The sequence below is a fragment of the Otolemur garnettii genome, unplaced genomic scaffold, assembly GCF_000181295.1.
Source record: "Otolemur garnettii isolate 467f Iridium unplaced genomic scaffold, OtoGar3 scaffold00260, whole genome shotgun sequence".
Taxonomy (NCBI): Eukaryota; Metazoa; Chordata; class Mammalia; order Primates; family Galagidae; genus Otolemur; species Otolemur garnettii.
In genome coordinates this window covers 1,198,562-1,218,228 of record NW_003852655.1, presented here as the reverse complement: position 1 = coordinate 1,218,228, position 19,667 = coordinate 1,198,562, and the positions used below count along the sequence as shown (strand labels likewise).

The window sequence follows — 19,667 nt, the reverse complement described above, 5'->3', positions numbered from 1 at the left end:
CATTGTTGTTTGGCGGGTCCGGGCTGGGGATTCGAACCCGCCACCTTAGGTGTACGTGGCTGGCGCCTTAGCCGGTTGAGCTATAGGCGCCGAGCCTACACTGTCATCTTTCAAGCTACTGGTGGTCCCCTGGATGTGCTTCCAGTGACCTGCTTCCACTGGTCACCCTGGCATAGCGGGAGACAGCTGGGAGCCCTTCCCTGTGCTCACGAGTGATACTAGCTTCCTGGGAGCCTCGGGTGGCATCTCTCCATTGCTATTTTGTCTTGATGGGTGTGGGCATATGCCCCCCTCACCTACCCCATAAGCATGGGGCTTTTGCTGTTGGATTTGAAGAATTTTTCTTCTATAAAATTATGACAAGGATTCTGAAAACCTTTCCTTTGGAGCACTTACTTACCCAGAAGGTATGGAAAGAACTAGTGAGTCTGGCAGATCTGGAACTTTCTCTTATGCAGGAAGTTACAGTTTCAAGATTTGGACTCTGAAACTACCAGACAGGAGGCCTGGAACTGCGGTGGCCAGCGCCAATGCTGTGACGGCTCTCTGTGGAGGCTCATGGGTCCTGGGGCTGGCAGTCCTGGTTTCCCAGACCTCACAGCCCAGCTAGGGCCCAGCCCTCTGCTCATACACGGGCCCCAGCTTACTTCCATCCCCATGTGTCATCTGCACAGGCCTCAGCTGTCCTGCTGTAGTTAGCAGGCACCACAAGCTCCCTGTGTGTGCCATGCAGGTGACTGCCACTGTTGTCCTCCTAAGACACTTGTCATCAGTCTGCCTGCTTGGGGCCTCTGGGAGCACAGGGCCTCTCAGCAAGGCCCCCTGCCTCTCCTGGGCCCTGCAGCTCCTGCCTGCCCCAAACTCTGTGTTCAGCAGCCAGCCTCACGGTGCCTCTCCTCACACATTGACAGAACACCGTCTTCCCTCCTTTCTCAGAAGTCGCAGGTTGAACGAACCCATGTTTTGTGAGCGTGTATTGAATGCTCTAACCCTACAGATTTTTACCTCTTCAGGGTTCCTAGAAGTATCTCTCATCAATTGCCCCACCAGCGTGTGTTGGTTATATTGCTTTTAGTAGGAAGCAGGGCTGGTGTCATGGACGTCCCAGAAACCCCATCAGAAGTGCACAGCCCTGCAAGGATGAGCAGGACACTGGGAACACAGGGCCAGAGGGGACCACTTAGGACTCAGAACTGTGTCCAAACACGAGGCTGGGTTGTTAGTACTGAAGGCAGCCTGCAGGGCCCTTTGGGACCATCCCTGCCTGAGGCAGGACCCATGTGCTTTCTGATGGCCTCAAGGGCAGCTGGTGAGCCCAAAGGAGGCTAGAGGGTCAGAGTTTTCATGAACAACACCTAGTTTTCCTTTTTTTTTTGAGACAGAGCCTCAAGCTGTCCCCCTGGGTAGAGTGCCATGGCATCACAACTCACAGCAACCTCCACTCCTGGGCTCAAGCGAGTCTCCTGCCTCCGCCTCCCAAGTAGCTGGGACCACAGGCGCCCGCCACAACGCCTATTGGCTATTTTTTGGTTGCAGCCGTCATTGTTGTTTGGCGGGTCCGGGCTGGGGATTCGAACCCGCCACCTTAGGTGTACGTGGCTGGCGCCTTAGCTGGTTGAGCTATAGGCGCTGAGCCTAGTTTTCCTTTTAAGCATTTAAATTAAGTCTACAGTTCTTGATTATGTTAGTTTTTAAAAATCAGTATCTGTCTTTCATTCTAATAACTTCTTAACAATGACACTGGGATTTTTACAACTTTATTAAAACTTCTTTTGTAACTTACATTTATAAATTTATTTTTATTTCTGTGTAGAGTATTTGAAGTATTTACACAGGCGAAACAATAAATCAAAATCCTGATGGATCTAAAACATTAAAACTCTTTGGGAGGCTCAGATGGGAGAATCATTTGAGGCCAGGAGTTCAAGATGAGCCTGAGCAACATAGCCAAACCCTTGTCTCTATCTAAAATTTTAAAAATTAGCCAAGTATGGTAGCACATTCCTGTAATCCCAACTACTTAGGAGTCTGAAACAGGAGGATCCCTTGAGCCCAAAAGTGAACTATGATTTTGCCATTGCACTCCAGCCTACATGACAGACCTAGACCTTACCTCTAAGCTATATAAATAAAATAAAACATTAAAACTGATAAAGATAAAATCAATAAATATTCTCATACAGGAGGCAGTCCTCAGGATATGGACAAAATACATTCCTGAGAACATCTTCAGGTCAGATTTTTGTATAATTCGGATCCATGGTAAACAGTGCATGGACTGTAATAATAATAGTAATGATGGCAATGCTATAAAGTCTCATATGGTAATAATAATGTGATAGTATAATGCTAGGGATATCGCTGTGCTATGATAATGAGTTACAGAAACTATTATACTGTTTCATTTCAAACAAACAGAAAATAAAAACTCATACAGAAAGTTTAGCTAGGAGATAGAAGAGATTTCAAAACAAATATTAAAGATTAACACCTAATGTGTGAGGCTAACAGGAATATTACCTTATTTTGAACTGACCAAATCAAGAATGATCCTATGTCAGCAGTTGCCCCAGTGCACAGCTCAGTAACAGCGGACACTGTCACCAAGCACTGCCTTACCCATGTCTGCTATTCTCACCTCACCCTGTAATGCCCCACAGCCCACAATGGGAGCCTGATGCCCTCTGGGGACTGATGGCATCTGGCCTTCCTCTAAACACTTGGTTGTACTTTCTTTCCCTTGTTCCTATAGGTACCACATGGAATGTCTGGAACCCCCTCTCCAGGAGGTGCCCGTGGATGAGTGGTTCTGTCCAGAGTGTGCCACCCCCAGCACAGCCCCTGGCACAGGTGATGCGCTGCTCCCTGGGGGCTGGGCTTGCATCCTGTGGAAGGCAGTGAGGTTGGCTATGACTGAGGACTGTCCGGCTTTCCACCAGGCACATGAGCTTCTGCTGAGCTCCCACATGGGAGCTGGAGGAGCTGATGTCTTGTGATTGTGTAGGCTCAGTTAACTGGTCTCTTTGACCTTCAGGGTCTAGAGGAGAAGGTGAGAAGGCCCCAGCCCTGCTCTAGAACTTGCCGTGGCCTGGGCTTCTGCATAGTGAAGGGTGTGACCTGTGCATCTGTCTGGCACATCAGCCCATCTCTTTTCCAAGACCCAGGCTCTGTGAGTGAAGAGGAGGTCTCCCTGCTCTTGGCCGACGCAGAGCCCACCACCAGCAGGCTTCGGCCTCGCGCAGGCAGAACCCGGGCTATTGCTCGGACGCGGCAAAGTGAGAGAGTGAGAGCAACCGTGAACCGCAACCGCATCTCCACAGCCAGGAGGGCCGAGGTGGGTGAGCCTCTCCTCTCTCCGAGGTCTGTCCTGGGGACTCAACTGCCCAGATTAGTCTGAGGCTGGATGGGAAGGGCTGGGACCAAAAGAGGTGCTGTCAGCAGTGTGGGGTCCAAGGCCAGTGGCCCCTGTGTGCCCTGATGGCTCTGGCAATTAACCTGCTGGGGAGCTGGCGAGTGAGTGCAGCTGGACACTCTGACACCCTGTGAGGGTGCAGGCTTAGGTGGGGCCGTGTCCAGAGGAGCAGGTGCCAGTAGGCCAGCCACACACATCCTTGAGCTGACCCAACTGCCAGCTCCTTGCCCTCATCCAGCACCTGAGTACATCTTCCTCAGGGCCACTCCTCCCTGTCCCCAGACAGTGTACAGTGTATCTGGACCAGCAGGAGAAGCCAGGGGGAAAGAGTGGGCTCCTCTCCAATGTCATGTGTTTGCCTTCGACACATGTTATGCTGCATTCAGGATTCTGGGTTGGAAAGGCTGACCCTTGCCGTCCCTCTGGCTCCTGACTCCTTCCATGTGTCCTGGCCACTCATGCTCACTGTAGAAGTGCACGGCACCTGTTGAAAAAGAGGGGGGTGGTGCAGTGGCGGCAGCCGGGCTTTGCTCAGCATTCTGCTGGGGCTGCCCTGCTGACCAGACATCCCTCTGCTATGTAGCACGTACCAAGGCACCTCCTGTCTTCTCTCCTGGATGAGACTATTGAGGCAGTAGCAACTGGCCTGAGCACTGCCATTTATCAGCGCCCTCTCACACCTCGAGCTCCAGCCAAACGGAAGAGGAAGACAGGTAAGCTGGCCGGGTGGGCTATCCAAGTCGCCGAGTGTGTAGGTCCCAGCTGCACCAGTGCCTCCCCGTCAAACGTTCTGTTTCCCAACCTGGGGTGTGGTCATTTCCATGTCTTTCTGCAACTTAATTTTCTCAGCAAAAAATGCCATGCAAAGCCACACTACAGTCCTAGGCAGTCTGGGTCTGGGTTATTAGATAGATTTATGCAGGCATGCTACCTCTGGCCTTCCAGAATCCCTCTGCCTTTGTTTTATGGAAGCATTTGTGGAAGGATTGCTAATCTGTGAATGTCTGACAGAATGCACCAGTGCAGCCCCTGGGCTGGGCTTTTCTGTGTAGGAGAGTTGAGGTGCAGCATCCCAGCTCCATTCGGTTCTGTTCTGTCTGATCTTCTCCTCACTGAGGAGCATCCTGCGTGTGTGTGCGCGCCACAATCTGCTCATGCAGAGACCTGCTGGGCATGAGGTGGTTCCATTTTGAGGCCTCTAAGAATAAAGGTGCATGAGTCCTGTGGGCAGATACATCACTTCCCAGGGTAATCCAGAGGAGTGGACCACTTGGATCGTCGGCAAATGCAAGTTCAATTTTACAGGAATCACCTAGGCCGCTTCCATTTCAGACTCCCATTGTTGGAACCTAAATTGCTGCTAAGAGACCACTATACACACATATAAAAACAAAGAAGTGCTTTTATTTAAATGCAAGCATATGCCTGGGTCACTCCACCCTACAGCATAGCGGGGAGGGGCGACCCCAAAGTGAAGCTAGTGAAGTGAAGCTAGCGGAGGTTTTTAAAGCATATAGAGAAATTCCATCGAGTGTTTTGTCAGGAGGAGTTGCTATTGGCTGAGCTGTTACAGTTAGGGACTTTCTAGAGGGGGGTTGTTTGTCTGTTTCTGATAGACTGGCTCCCTCTGAGCCGATTGACCTTGCCCAGAAGCGCAGAGAGGGGAAGCCGGTCCCCTTCAGACTGGCTGCCTAGGAGGGGAGCCAGTCTTCTTCAGACTAGCTGCCCAGAAGTGAGGAGGAGGGAACCAGTCTCCTTCTGATAGACTGATTCCACCTGGGTGACCTTGCCCAGGAGGGGAGTGGGGAGTTAGTTCCAAGATGTAGTTACATTAACCTTTTCACCATCACCAACACGCAAGAGTCTGGTGGCTGCACACTTTCTCTCACTTGCCTCTCAGAGCAGCACCATCATCGCCATGACAGTAGGCGCATGCACTGCCTGTGCTGCCCAGGGATCCCTCAGAAGTGCCTCTGGGCCTGGCCACTGCTCCTGGGATGGGTGTGGTGATAGGTACCTTGTGCACATATGGCCTTGTCTTTGGAGCAGGCCCTTCTTGGCAGCATGTCCATCTAGTGTGAGCTGAATTTTAGACTGAATCTGAGCTCTGCACTGTAGTCGGTCTCCATGTTTCTAGGCCTGCTCCATGAGCAGGGGAAGGGAGAACTCTTCAGATCATTCTGTTACCTGCAGTTAAAATTCAGGATTGGGGCTCGGCACCTGTGGCTCAAGCGGCTAAGGTGCCAGCCACATACACCTAAGATGGCGGGTTCGAATCCCCAGCCCGGGCCCACCAAGCAACTATGACGGCTGCAACCAAAAAATGGCCAGGCGTTGTGGCGGGCACCTGTAGTCCCAGCTACTTGGGAGGCTGAGGCAGGAGACTCGCTTGAGCCCAGGAGTTGGAGGTTGCTGTGAGCTGTAATGCCATGGCACTCTACCCAGGGGGATAGCTTGAGGCTCTGTCTCAAAAAAAAAAAAAAAAAAAAAAAATTCAGGATTGCTAGATTTTTTACTTCACTTTTTTTTTTTTTTTTTTTGAGACAGTCTACCTTGGTAGTGCGTTATGGCATCACAGCTCACAGTAACCTCAAACCTTTGGGTTCAAGTGATTCTCTTGTCTCAGCCTCCCAAGTAGCTGGGACTATAGGTGCCTGCCAAAATGTCCAGCTATTTTTAGAGATGGGGTCTCCCTCTGGCACAGGCTGGTCTTGAACCTGTAATTACGCTCAGCCAATCCACCCACCTCAGTCTCCCAGAGTGCTGGGATTACAGGCAGGTGCCACTGCGCCCAGCCACTTTACTTCACTTCTCCTACTGTACATCTGTGTCTCCTTTCTCTTGTATGAAACTCCAGTTGTGGCTTGGCGCCTGTGGCTCAAGCAGCTGAGCACCAGCCACATACACCTGAGCTAGTAGTGGGTTTGAATCCAGCCCGGGCCTGTCAAACAACGATGGCTGCAATCAAAAAATAGCCAGGCATTATGGTGGACGCCTTTAGTCCCCGCTACTTGAGAGGTGGAGGCAGGAGAATCACTTGAGCCCAGGAGTTGGAGGTTACTGTGAGCTGTGATGCCATGGCACTCTACCCAGGGTGACAGCTTGAGGCTCTGTCTCAAAAAAAAAGAAAAAGAAACTCCAGTTGTCACTATTGACAGTGTGATGACTTCCTCATTTCACCCTATTCTACAGACATCCATCTCAGAATAATAATGGGGTCACATTGCTTCTTACTCTGTGATTAGAGACAGGCATTTAAGATCCTTCACGTGTTTGTTGCAAACTTATATCCCACTGAGCACTTATAGTCAAAGCACTTGTAAGGTTGTTTTAGAATAACTTTATTAAGACAAATGTGTATTGTTTGTTTTATTTTGCTGCAGTTACTTTTTGCTTGGCTCACTACTGACTTTTCACAGTCTCTGTAGATGTCCACCTAGGCTGTGTAATGTGGGGGGAACATTGTGCAACCCATTCACCTGCTCACCCCCAGCTTTTCATGGTCAGGTTGCTTCATGGCCAGTGGTCACCTGTTTCCTCCTGCATTATTTCGAAACACATCTTCCCATCATTATCATTTTATCTGCAGGAATTTTATAATATAGTCCTAAAGAGAGATGATTTTTAGATGTAACTATAATGCCATTGTTATGCCTGAGAAAATGGATAGTAGCTCCTTAACACTAGGAATAGCCAGTCAGTGTTGAAGGTTTTAAGTGTGTCATAAATATCATTAAAAAAAAGTTCAAGTAAGGCGGTGCTTGTGGCTCAAAGGAGTAGGGCACCAGCCCCATATGCCAGAGGTGGTGGGTTCAAACCCAACCCTGGCCCAAAACTGCAAAAAACAAAATAAAAATAAAAAGATGAAGTAGTTTATTTGGATCAAGTGTCAAATCAGATCCCTACTGGGATGCGTGACAGCTTCTGCCCAGCACCTCTTATCTTTGCCGCCCTTCCTCTGTGGAGTGCACCAGCCCTCTGCCCATAGGGGCCTCACTGCTGGTTGCAGATTGTCCATACTTTGTTCCTGTTTGGTTTCTCAGGTTCAGGCTAAGTTCAGTTTCGTTTCTTTTCTTTCTTTTTTTTTTGAGACAGAATCTCACTATCACTAGTCTCACTAGTTGCTCTTGGTAGAGTGCTGTGGCATCACAGCTCACAGCAACCTCAAACCCTTGAGCTGAAGCGATTCTCTTGCCTCAGCTTCCCAGGTAACTGGGACTACAAGCACCCGCCCCAACGCCCAGCTATTTTTTTGCTGCAGTTGTCATTGTTGTCTAACTGGCCCAGCCAAGTTCGAACCCACCCGTCCTTGTATATGTGGCAGGCACCCTAGCCACTGAGCCTGAGTTCAGTTTCTTTGCTCTTATGTTTGTGAGGGGCCTGAGCTGGTGTGCTCTGGCAGGAAGTGCTGTGGGTGACCTCGACTGCTGTTCTGATGAGCTGGGAAGTGCCTGTAGGACAGACACGCCCTCCTCTACTGCTTGCTTGCAGCAGTGCGGTTTGCACAGACACAGAAGGGCAATGCCCTGGTTTGTTTTCCTTTATTTGACAGTTTTCAAAATAATAAAGTTGCTTAGCATTGTTCTGCAGTAGAAATCAGTTAAGGTTTTTAACATCATGATAAACTTAGGGAGTTAAATACATACGTCTCTGGCCTGGCATGGGATAAGTGCCTGTAGTCTTGGCTCCTTGGGAGGCTGAAGCAGGAGGGTGTATTGCGCCTAGGAGTTTGAAGCTTCAGTGAGCTATGGTTGTGCCACTGCACTCCAACTTAGGTGACAGAGCAAGACCCTACCTCGAAAAATAAAATAACAGGCCAGGCACGGTGGCTCACCCCCGTAATCTCAGTACTGTGGGAGGCTAAGGCGGATAGATTGCCTTAGCTCACAGGTTCAAGACCAGCCTGAGCAAGAGCAAGACCCCATCTCTAAAAATAGCTGAGTGTTGTGGTGGGCACCTGTAGTCCCAGCTACTCGGAAGGCTGAGACAAGAGAATCACTTCAGCCCAAGAGTTTGAGGTTGCTGTGAGTTATGATGCCATAGCACTCTACCAAGGGCAACAAAGTTAGACTGTATAGATAGGGAGGGAGGGAGGAAAACTAAGTAGCTGGGCAGAGTGGTGGGCACTGGTAGTCCCCGCTACTTATGAGGCTGAGGCAGGAGGATTGCTTGAGCCCAGGAGTTTGAGACTGTAGTGAGCTATGATGCCATGGCAGTCTATCTAGGGTGACAGAGGGAGACTTTGTCTGAAAAGTAAAAACAAAAACAAAAAACCCCATGCATCTTGAGTGCAGATCTCTTTGTCTTGATTGCTATCTTCCTCCATGCTGAGATTCCTGGCAATTTTTCTGGGGATGCTACCTTATAGAATTAAGGTACCCCATGGTTGTTCCGGGCTTGTCTGCAGCAGCACCCACCACCTTTAAGACGAAGGATTTGGACTGAAATCCTGGGCGTTTTTGCAGTTAAAAAATGTTTTAGTCTTGGCTCAGCGTCTGTAGCTCAAGTGGCTAAGGCACCAGCCACATACACCTAAAGTGGCGGGTTCGAATCCAGCCCAGGCCTGCCAAAAACAACAATGACGGCTGAAATCAAAAAGTAGCCGGGCGCTGAGGCAGGAGACTGGCTTGAGCTCAGGAGTTGGAGGGTGCTGTGAGCTGTGATGCCATGGCACTCTACCCAGGGGGATAGCTTGAGGTTCTGTCTCAAAAAAAAAAAGTTTTAGTCTTCAGAGAATGAACTAGAGATGGCACACTGACTCAACTGTCTTAGTCTGTGTCCCACATGGCTGAAACAAGGTACAGAGAAAGGGTCATTGGTTTTATTTGACTTGTGTTTATCAGACTTTGTTTTTTTCTATTTTGTTTCATAATCATGTTAAATAATGTTCTAAAAGTGAGTCTACAAGGTGTATTTGGAGAAGTCAAGTCTGCCCTTCACTGCTGCCTATTCACTCTCTCCCTCCCCCATTGAGATGCATTATTTTTTTAAACTTTTTTTTTAGAGACAGTCTCACTTTATTGCCCTTGGAAGAGTGCTATGGCATCATAGCTCACAGCAACCTCCAACTCCTGGGCTTAGGCGATTCTTTTGCCTCAGCCTCCCGAGTAGCCGGGACTACAAGCGCCTGCCAGATTATGGTTTTTTTTAAAAGTCCAAGCCAGAGGCTCAGCGCCTGTGGCTCAAGCAGCTAAGGTGCAAGCCACATACACCTGAGCTGGTGGGTTCGAATCCAGCCCAGGCCTGCCAAACAACAATGGCCGCAACCAAAAAAAGCTGGGCGGTGTGGCAGGTGCCTGTAGTCCCAGCTTCTTGGGAGGCTGAGGCAAGAGAATCGCTTAAGCCCAGGAGTTGATGTTTACTGTGAGTTGTGATGCCTGGCACGCTACCCAGGGCAACAGCTTGAGGCTCTGTCTCAAAAAAAAAAAAGGCCAAGCCAGAACTCCTGCAGGGCTCTGTCTTCTCAGGGTAGGACTCACATCAAGGTGGGAGGGCCCAGCACAAAGTGAAGTCCTCTTTCTAGGAAAACGGAAGAAAGCTCTAGGAAGAAAGAAAACCCAGTCCAGATCATCTGCAAGAAGGAAGGGCTCGGGGCCAAGACCTAAGAAACGCCGCCTGAGGAGGAGGAAGGGGGAGCAGAGGAAGGTAACAGCTGTGCTCAGGTTCCTCCTCCATGTATCTGAGCAGTGGGGTCACTTATGGAGACAAGCCTGTCTGTGGGGTGGGTTGAAGAAGACCTTGAGACAGGTGTCCCCAGCCTTTGGGACTAGAACACTGAGGGCCATGTGACTCCTCCTCAGGGGATGGCCTATGGGGCACAGGCAGGCCGGTGGCCCATGGGGGCCATAGCACTGAGCCACCTTCCTAGGGTCCCCAGCAACTGGCACAGGGCTCTTGGTATGCCAGCAGCCTGGGCAGGTGTGTTCCCAAGCACTTGATCCTCATTCATAATGCTAAGTGAATGTTTAGTTATTTTTAATTTGACATTTAATAATTGTCATAAACATTGCCACATGTTTATATGGAATGGTGTCACATTTTCCTACATGTATATATTATGTAAAATTAAAGTTTAATATATAAAAGACAAAGGCCTGAGTTTCAGCCATTGTTCCAGTGTTTATGTGAATTTGTATCTAAGATCATGACCCATTTCCTAATAAGTATAAATTGACACACTATGTGTCACACATAAATTATAGATTTATGTAAAAATATGATTCAGTTTTAAATGTAGTATTTGAACATCTGGCCTATTTATTCATTTGGACAAAATTCCCCAAGTAAGTAGAAACCCCAGCTGTGACCAACTGTGGGCATTTGCAGGTGCATACCTATTGTTTCCAGTTCTCTGTTACTAGGCACACTTCCCTTTCTGTGACACCCCGAGATTAGAGTGGGACCTATACATGTGTCACTGCCACCTCTTTGTGCCTGTGCCTAGCAGGTTCTAGAATGTTTCGGATGTTTCAGGGCTTCATCCTGTGCTCCCCTCCTCCGCCCAACAGCAGCTGCTCTTCAACAGCTCCTCTCCTCCCATAGGGTGTTCTCGGCCCACGGCCCACACTGTGTAGCAGGGACAGAGGGCACACACCTGAGGGGCAGCACCTGCCTTCAGGCTGCACAGACACATGGTCCCAGCCCCCGTACCTAGAATAAGAAGCTAGTAATGGCATTCTGTGATGCCTAGTAACCCAGGCGTATTCCTGGGTTACACGAGGTGGTGTCTGCCTGATGGCTGCCCTTCTCAGGTGGTCTGTGAGCCTGTGCATCTCTGGCACACCTATGAGCCATCAGCAGAACTTTTTTTTTTTGCAGTTTTTGGCCTAGGCTGCATTTGAACCCGCTACCTCCAGCATATGGGGCTGGTGCCTTACACCTTTGAGCCACAGGTGCTGCCTATCAGCAGAATTTTTTTTTTACCTCTTTGTGAGTTCTCACTTGACGCAAAATACCACTTGAATGGCACTTGGTAACCTGCAGTGAGTTGTTGCTTATGGGTGTAGATGTTGGGTATACTTGTTAATTGTTTATGGTTAAGTAAAATCTCTAAACTTTATGATTAATTTATACAAAGCCCTTTGCCTTTGGTTTAATATTTACTCAACCTAGCATTTCATGTTGCTATTTAGACTTCACGTGACGTTTCTAGAACCTTTAGATGTTATTTCTATATATCAGTTATTCCTTTTCTTTGTTACTTGGTTACAGAACGAAATCACTGCTCGTTCTCGAATTGCACGGACTCTAGGGCTCTGCAGGCCGGCCCACGGAACCTGTATCCCATCGGTGTACAAGGCAGTGGACCCCTCATTGGGGCTGATGCGAGCAGAAATTGGAGCAGCCTCTCTGTCTGTGTTTGGAGACCCCTACGAGCTGGACTCCTTTGATAGGTGACTGCCCAGGGGGATGTTCCCGCATGGGCACCTTTTCCTTAGTCCCTGGGCCTATGGGCAGGGACCCTGTTGTACGTGCATGGCCTCAGGCTTCATGTTTGTAAAAATCAGGGTATCAGCCCTGTCCCAGAGTCCTCCTTAGGTGCCCTTAGAGAGAGAGAGGTGTGGGGCAGGGCTTACGGTTATCTGAGAGTGTTGTCTGCCTGCCTGCCTTCCTGTCCCGTGTGTTTGGTATTCAGTCATTAACACCACCCCATAGCCAGTGCTTGGCCCATCTTCCATAGCACTGTCTCTCTTGCCTTGGGGCCAGGGGTCACCTGTCCTCTTTGGCTTGTGTTTTCCCCTATAGCAGTGAAGAACTTTCTGCAAACCCTCCTTCCCCTCTGACTGCCAAGAGGAGGGCTCTGTCCCGGTCAGCCCTACAGTCTCACCAGCCTGTGGCCAGGCCTGTTTCCGTGGGGCTCTCCAGGTGCGTGAGAGCAGGGTTCTCTGGAATTGGGGGGTAGGAAGGGTACAGGGGATGGTGGCCCCCAGCATCTCCCCTTGGCTTTGACACAGGTGCAGGCAGCTCTTGCAGTGAGTGGTACTTCAGCCTGTCCTGTGTCAAGTCATGGCAGAGAAGCTGCAGGCCCCAGCCCACCTAGGACCATGGGGTGGGTAGCCACAGCTCTGAGCTCTGCAGAGGGAAGTGGCTCAGACAGGGAGACCGACCCTGGTGAAGCCGGCTGTCATCAGAGCCGCAGTCACCTCTTGGGTGGTCCTTTTGCCCCCTAAGAGAAAGAACTTGCCAAGCCACCAGGACTTGTAAAGGTGTTCATCTGTCAGCCCCTGACTTTTGGTACCGTATAGTCAGGTCTGACAGAAAGATCAGAAGTGACTCTTCCCCAAAATACTTGGTTTTCCTATAATGGGAGCTGCTCGGTAGGGCTGCCTCCTTCCTCTGGGGGAGCCTGGCCCTGCCTACTTCTGGGCTCTGTGGGGGCACCTGGCTTCAGGGGCACAGGTGGGGACACTATGGCAGGGTCCATCCTTGGGTCTATGCCCACAGGAGGGGTCTTCCTGCTTCGGTGCCAGAGCCAGATGTAGAGGAGGCCCCTGTGCCTGACCTGCTGGGGAGTATCCTGTCAGGCCAGGACCTCTTGATGATGAGCGGTGCTGACATCACCATCCACCGAGATGGCTCCCTCAGTGCCAAGAGGACAGGTGAGACACATGCCCCTCCCACCCAGTCATGGGGCCTATTGCTTTCCAGACCAGCCTCTGAGTGTCTGGTTGGGGTTGGGGGGCAGGTCTTAAAGTGCTGAAATTAGGACTGAGTATTGCTCAGTTGTTCCTGCCCTTTTTTCCCATCCTTCCCTGAGGGAAGTTGGGATGACAGTGGAATTGCTCATGGAGCCCCACAAGCTGGCCTTATCAATACCTTCTGTGCAGGCTGGGTACAGTAGCTCACACCTGTGATCCTAGTACTCTGGGAGTCCAAGACAGGTGGATCCCTTGAACTCAGGAGCTTGGGACCAACCTGAGCGAGAGCAAGACCACAGCTCTACTAAAAATAGAAAAACTAACTGGGCATGGTGGTAGGCGCCTGTAGTCCCAGCTGCTTGGGAGGCTAAGGCAGGAGGATCACTTGAGCCCAGGAGTTTGAGGTCACTATGTTTGAGGTTTCTGTGAGCTATGGTACCAGGGCACTCTACCTAGGGTGACAGGAAAAAAACAAATATCCTTTCTGCAGCCCTGGGCCTGGGAGGGCATGGGGCAATTCAGCTCAGGCACTTTCTTTTTTTTTTTTTTTTTTTTCTGAGACAGAGTCTCACTTTGTTGCCCTCGGGAGAGTGCTGTGATATCACAGCTCACAGCAACTCTTGGACTTATGTGGTTCTCTTACCTCAGCTTCCTGAGTAGCTGGGACTACAGGCACCTACCACAAGGTCCGGCTTTGTTCTTGTTGTCATTGCTGTTGTAGCTGACTGGGGCCAGGTTCAAACCCGCCACCCTCAGTATATGGGCCTGGCACCCTATCCACTGAGCCACAGGCGCTGCCCTGGCTCAGGCACTTTCTCATACACTGGTTCTGTAACTGTTAGAGAACACATGGGCGGCAGCAGTATGAGGGATCTGTAACCCCACAGGGCAAGGAGGCAGCCCAGGCCCCATCTACCTATTCGCCAGCACCCAATGGGTGTAGAAGTGCCTACTGGGTGTTGAGTGCCCACCTCAACAAACAAGATAGGACTTTAAAGTGCACAACTTCATACCCCAGTGCGTTTTGCAGCAGGGCAAGAGCCCATCTCTGAAATAGTAAGAAAAATTAGTGGTGGCTTGTACCTATAGTCTAGCTACTCAGAAGCATGGGGTAGGAGAATCAATTAAACCCAAGAGTTTGAGGCTGTAGTGAGCTGTGATCAACCTGGACAAGAGTGAAACCATGTCTCTTTAAAGAAAGGAGCACGACTTAAAGGAAAGTTTTGATGAAAGTTAAAGAATTTGGTGGGAAATGATTGCCATTTGACGTTTTGTTTTTTAGCTCCAGTTTCTTTTCGGCAAAACTCAGTTGGTCCCTCTAAAGGGGAAGAAGGGTCCAGGGACAGCCTGCAGCCTGGAGCGCTGCCCTCAGGGAGCCCAGCTGACCGCTTTTTGGGGAACAGGCCGCAGAGCTCAGGGTTGAGCTGTCAGGGCAGGTTGGCCCCAGCCTGCGCCCCTTCCCGCACATCAGGGGCACCTGTGAGGCTGAACTCGTCAGTGACCCCTGGGACAGGTCAAGCTCGGAACTTGTCTGATGGGAGTGGGCCTGGCTCAAGACAGAGGGCCGGCCCCAGCTTCAGTGGCTCTCTCAAGCACACTTTGCCTCTCGGTTCCACCTCATCTAAGACTCCCAGTAGTTATTCTAACTGTCCGTCTAAAAGCACGGTCCTGGGACATGCCCTAAAACCAGCCCCCAGGAGAGCTGATGTCTCCATGCTACCCCGGATACCAAAGATCAGAAGAAATGACAGTGGCAGTAGGCAGGATGCAGTCCCTGCTCGTGGGCAGAGCATTGAGATCCCTAGTGCCTGCATCAGCCGACTGACAGGCAGGGAAGGCCCTGGGCAGCCAGGGCGAGGTGCCCAGGCAGAGAGCGAGCCCAGCAACAGGGCTCCCCAGGAGCCCAGTGGGCACACGGGTAGTACCCGACCCCCAGCCCCCAGCGCCCATGGCAGTCTCTCCCCACTGGGGCCCTCAAGAGGGAAGGGTGTTGGGTCGACCTTTGAGAGCTTCAGGATCAATATTCCTGGGAACACAGCACATTCCAGCAGACCTTCCAACCCTGGCTTCTGTAACACGTTCAGGCCTGTGGACAGCAAGGTACAGAGAAAGGAGAATCCTTCACCCCTTTTCTCCATCAAAAAGACAAAGCAGCTCAAAAGCGAGATCTATGACCCATTTGACCCTACCGGCTCTGATTCCAGTCCCCCAAGCAGCAGCCCTGAAAGTCTTGGTTCCAGCCTCCTGCCATCCGAGATCACACGGACCATCTCCATCGACAGCCCCAAGGCCCCGGCGCTGCAGACTGTGCGCTGTGTCACCTCCTACACAGTGGAGAACATCTTTGACATGGAGCCTGTACCCTCCTGCAGGCCTCCCTCCAGCGTGCTCAAGCTCCAGGGTGTGGGGGCTGCTAAGGTGTCCCCTGGCGTGGAGCAGGAGGGACTGGACGAGGAGGAGCCTGCAGAGAGCCAGGGCACTGCCGCCCAGGTACAGAGGCTGTCACCCTCAGAGCCTTGGGATGAGGATGATGGGGCATCTCACGGCACCTTCTTTAGCTCTGAGGAGCGGACAGTGACCTGTGTGACTATTATAGAGCCAGACGCCCCACCCAGCCCGGATGTACCACACGCAGCCACCCACAGGGTTGTAGAGCTGCGCACCCCTTCCCGGTCCCGCTCCACGTCCAGTTCCCGCAGCAGGAAGAAGGCCAAGAGGAAGAAGGCGGCCAGAGAGCATCGGAGAACACGTTCTGGGACCCGTTCTGGCTCCAGGGACCGGAGCTCAAGGTCAGCATCACCGTCAGTAGGTGAAGACCACACCAAGAGGCACCGGTCTAAGGCCAAGAGCCGGAGGTCTTCCAGCGACTGCTCCAGCAGCCATGAGAGAGCTAAGAAGAAGAAGGCCAAGGACAGGAACGAGGAGCGGCGGCGAGGGCCTTGGGGCCACGGCCGCAGGCCTCCACGGTCCCGCTCAGTGAGCCCCGGGAGCTCCTCCTATGAGCATTATGACAGCAGGAAGAAGAAGAAACGGAGGTCAGGGTCCCGATCCCGAGGGAGAGAGTGCTCCCCCACCAGCAGCCTGGACAGGGCCCACAGGCACAGGCATCAGCGTGACAGGAGCCGTGAACGGGTGGACAAGAAGGGGGGTGTGGCCCGGCTCCGAGAGAGGAGGCGGAGGTCATCATCACCCAGCTCCGAGCATAGGGCACGGGAGCCCCGGCAGCCACGTTCCCGTGAGAAGCGGCCCCGGACCTGGTCCCGTTCCCCAGAGCGGAAGGGGGCTGTGAGGGGAGCTTCCCCAGCCCCCCATCCACAGGGAGAGCCCAGGCGAGACGGAGACCACAGGCTGCCAGCCCTGGCAGAAGCAGGTGTCTCTCCAGAACTGGCTGTGGCTGTGACCCACAGTCCACCTCCAGAGGTCCCCTCTGCCCTGGAGGTGCCCCCTGAGTGTGTGCCCAATGACGACGACCTGGATTATGGTGACTCTGTAGAGGCAGAGCACATCTTTGAGGCTTTTGCAGGTGACACCGTCTTCATCCAACTTGAAGACATGAGCTCCCCGCCTTCTCCTGAAAGCTCAGATTCCTCCCCAGAGCGAGGCTTTCTGCCAAACCCTGGGTTGCCACCAGCCAGCCTGGCCATGGCTGCCATCCAGAGGGAGGTGTCACTGATCCATGGTGAAGACACTGCCCAGCCCCCGCCCCAGGCAGAGGGCCCCCAAGACCAGCACTTGCTCAGGCAGGGTGTGCTTGAGGCCTCCATGGTACCAACTGCCCTGGGCATAGTGCCCATGGGAAAGGAGGCTGGCCCCTCAGGCAGTGGGCAGGTGCAGGAGGCGGCCAGGCCTGAGGAGGTGGCCCCACAGCCCCCTTTGCTGCGCTCCCGAGCACCCGTGAAGAGAGTCACCTGGAACCTCCAGGAGTCAGAGGGCGGGACCCCAGCAGAGGACAGGGCCCTTCGTGAGTAGGCATCCCCAGCAGGGGCACTTCCCAGGTGTGGGTGGACTGGGACAGGGGAGGGTGGGGTATCTTCCTGTGGTCCAGGCAGAAACAGGCAGTGGACCAAGAGTGGCTCTCACCTTCTCTGGCTCCTCAGGCCTATGAGTTAGTCTATGGGCCTTCCTCCTGGGGTGCTTTTCTGGAGCATTCATCTCACCTGTCTGGCCTTCAGGGACACCACTTCACAGGCCGCAGAAGCCCTGGGAAGGAGTCTGGGAGGTGGAGGACACAGCTCCTGGGGGAGTCAGGCTGGTCACCGTCTCTGAGCTGCCTCTTCCCAGTCACGTGCTTCCAGAGCCTGGGTTCCAGGACTCGAATCCTGCTCAGGTAGGTTCCTGGGCTGGAGAGCTGTGGGCTTTGCCAGTCGCAGGAACAGGGCTTGGTACTCAGCAAAGGTGATCTTCGCAGGTCTGCAGCCCTGACTTGCCTCCTGCTACAGCTCAGCAGCCCTCAAGCATCCAACCCTGTGCACTTGCTGGCCAGCCCGCTGTCCAGTTTGCTCTGCAGGGGCAAACCCCAGTAGGCTGCGGGCCAACACAGAGCCTGGCTGCTGTGCTCCCTGTTGTGACCTCAGCCTTGGAGCCAGCCAGCCAGGCCCCTGTAGCCAACGACTCAGAGGAGCAGACCCCCACTCCCAGACCAGCCACAGAGAAGACTAAGAAGGAGGAGGTGAGTCCTGCCCTTCAGCTTCCTCCAGGCTCCCAGCCCTGTGAATCCAGCATTCCGGAGCTGCTTAGGGGCCACAGCCAACCTGGGTGGGCCTGGCAGCAGATGCGGGCCTGGGTCTCTGGAGAAGCCTGGTGCTCTCAGCCCCCTGGGTCTGTACCCATGTGGGCCTGCCGGTCACCCCATTCTTGCTCTTGCCCAGTACATGAAGAAGCTGTATGTGCAGGAGCGGGCAGTGGAGGAGGTGAAGCTGGCCATCAAGCCCTTTTACCAGAAAAGGGAGGTGACCAAGGAGGAATACAAGGACATCCTACGCAAGGCCGTGCAGAAGGTGGGCCTCAGGGGGCAGGCAGGCCGTCTACACATGTGCTCTCAGGCCCGAGGTCACAGGCAGCATCACTACACGGGGTGGTCAGCCATCACGCGTGCAGTGGCTGCTGTGCCCTGACACTGGTTCTGAGGTGTGTAAGTAGTAGGGGCTTAGCTGTGTGGGTGTGGGGCAGCATCGTGTGTCCTGGCTCCCTCCACTTCACTTCATCTGCCTGGAGCTGGCCCTTGTTCCTCCGGGAGATGCATGATGGTGTCTGTGCCCGGGACACTTGTCACTTGCCAAATAACTAATATTTAAAATCACCTAGTTGGCTGGGCACCTGTAGCACAGTGGTTATGGGGCCAGCCACATGCACTGAGGCTGGCGGATTCAAACCCAGCCCAGGCCTGCTAAACAACTAGAACAACAAAAAATATCTGGGCATTGTGGCGGGCACCTGTAATCCCAGCTACTCCAGAGGCTGAGGCGAGAGAATCGCTTAAGCCCAAGAGCTGGAGGTTGCTGTGAGCTGTGACACTACTGCACTCTACTGAGGGCAAGGAAGTGAGACTAAATTCTGAAACAGGGTTGGCATCTAGGGCACCAGCCACATACACCAGTGCTGGTGGGTTCAAACACAGCCCGGGTCTGCTAAATAACAATGACAACTACAACCAAAAAATAGCCGGGCATTGTGGCGGGCACCTGTAGTCCTAGCTACTCAGGAAGCTGAGGCAAGAGAATCGCTTAAGCCCAAGGGTTTGAGGTTGCTGTGATCTGTGACACCAGGCACTCTACTGAGGGCAACAGTATAATGAGACTCGGTCTCAAAATAAATAAAAATAAAATTACCTAGTCCACAGTTTACAACAGGCCTCCCAGCACACCTCATACCAGGGTCTCAGCTCAGGTGTGTGTCTTTCTGGCTCATGACACCTTTGAGTCCACAGCAGCCCCATGAGTGGCAGAGTGATGAACCAGGGGCTCGAGGGTACAGGGAGCGGCCCCTGCCACACGGTCTTGATGCTGGCACCAGCACCTGTGCACAGGGATGACAGGTTCTTGCTGTGGGAGTTTGTTTGTGAAAGGGTATCTGGTGCCAGTACGTCTTTTTCCAGATCTGCCACAGCAAGAGTGGTGAGATCAACCCCGTGAAGGTGGCCAACCTGGTGAAGGCCTACGTGGACAAGTACCGGCACATGCGAAGACATAAGAAGGCGGAGCCTGGAGAGGAACCGCCCACTCAGGGGGCGGAGGCCTGAGGCTGGTGGCATCTCACAGCATACCGTCTCTCCTGCCTAGGGTTCCTGTGATGACCCGGTGTGTGCACCTGTCTTGCTCAGTTTAAACTGGACTTTTTGTATGTGTATATAGGCAGTTTCCATTGTGTTCTAATTTATCAAAAATGCATTATCTTTAGAAACTTCTCTGCTGACTTAATAATACTTGGAAAGTAAAGCCTTTGGTGATAAGGAGGCCTCCTAGCTGAAGGGGGTTGGTAGGGGTGACAAATCTCCAGATAGCCTCCTTCCTGCTAGCAGCCTCATACACCCATCTGTGTAGTATTCCTTTCTACTGTCCACTTAGCTCCAGTTTACACTCAACTCAGCTGACTCTCAGAAAGCAGGACAGTTTGGGTGG

General features: G+C 52.4%; 1 protein-coding gene across 4 annotated transcripts in view; it reads left to right on the top strand.

Annotated features, from left to right (window-relative positions):
• The window catches only part of PHRF1 (PHD and ring finger domains 1), a 35,002-nt gene extending 15,549 nt beyond the window's left edge, over window positions 1-19,453 (top strand). For 3 of the 4 annotated variants that reach the window (XM_003802802.3, XM_012813344.2, XM_023508577.1), the window contains 12 exons: window positions 2,753-2,850; window positions 3,159-3,334; window positions 3,996-4,125; window positions 9,936-10,057; window positions 11,624-11,805; window positions 12,158-12,277; window positions 12,857-13,011; window positions 14,333-17,011; window positions 17,223-17,377; window positions 17,459-17,719; window positions 17,919-18,047; window positions 19,145-19,453. In XM_003802802.3, the coding sequence (XP_003802850.1) occupies window positions 2,753-2,850; window positions 3,159-3,334; window positions 3,996-4,125; window positions 9,936-10,057; window positions 11,624-11,805; window positions 12,158-12,277; window positions 12,857-13,011; window positions 14,333-17,011; window positions 17,223-17,377; window positions 17,459-17,719; window positions 17,919-18,047; window positions 19,145-19,288 (4,351 nt within the window). In that variant the 3' untranslated portion in view covers window positions 19,289-19,453. Of the gene's footprint in view, window positions 1-2,752; window positions 2,851-3,034; window positions 3,335-3,995; window positions 4,126-9,935; window positions 10,058-11,623; window positions 11,806-12,157; window positions 12,278-12,856; window positions 13,012-14,332; window positions 17,012-17,222; window positions 17,378-17,458; window positions 17,720-17,918; window positions 18,048-19,144 lie in introns of all 4 variants that reach the window. The other variant, XM_023508578.1, reaches the window with a different exon arrangement.
• The last annotated feature ends 214 nt before the right edge of the window (window positions 19,454-19,667 follow it).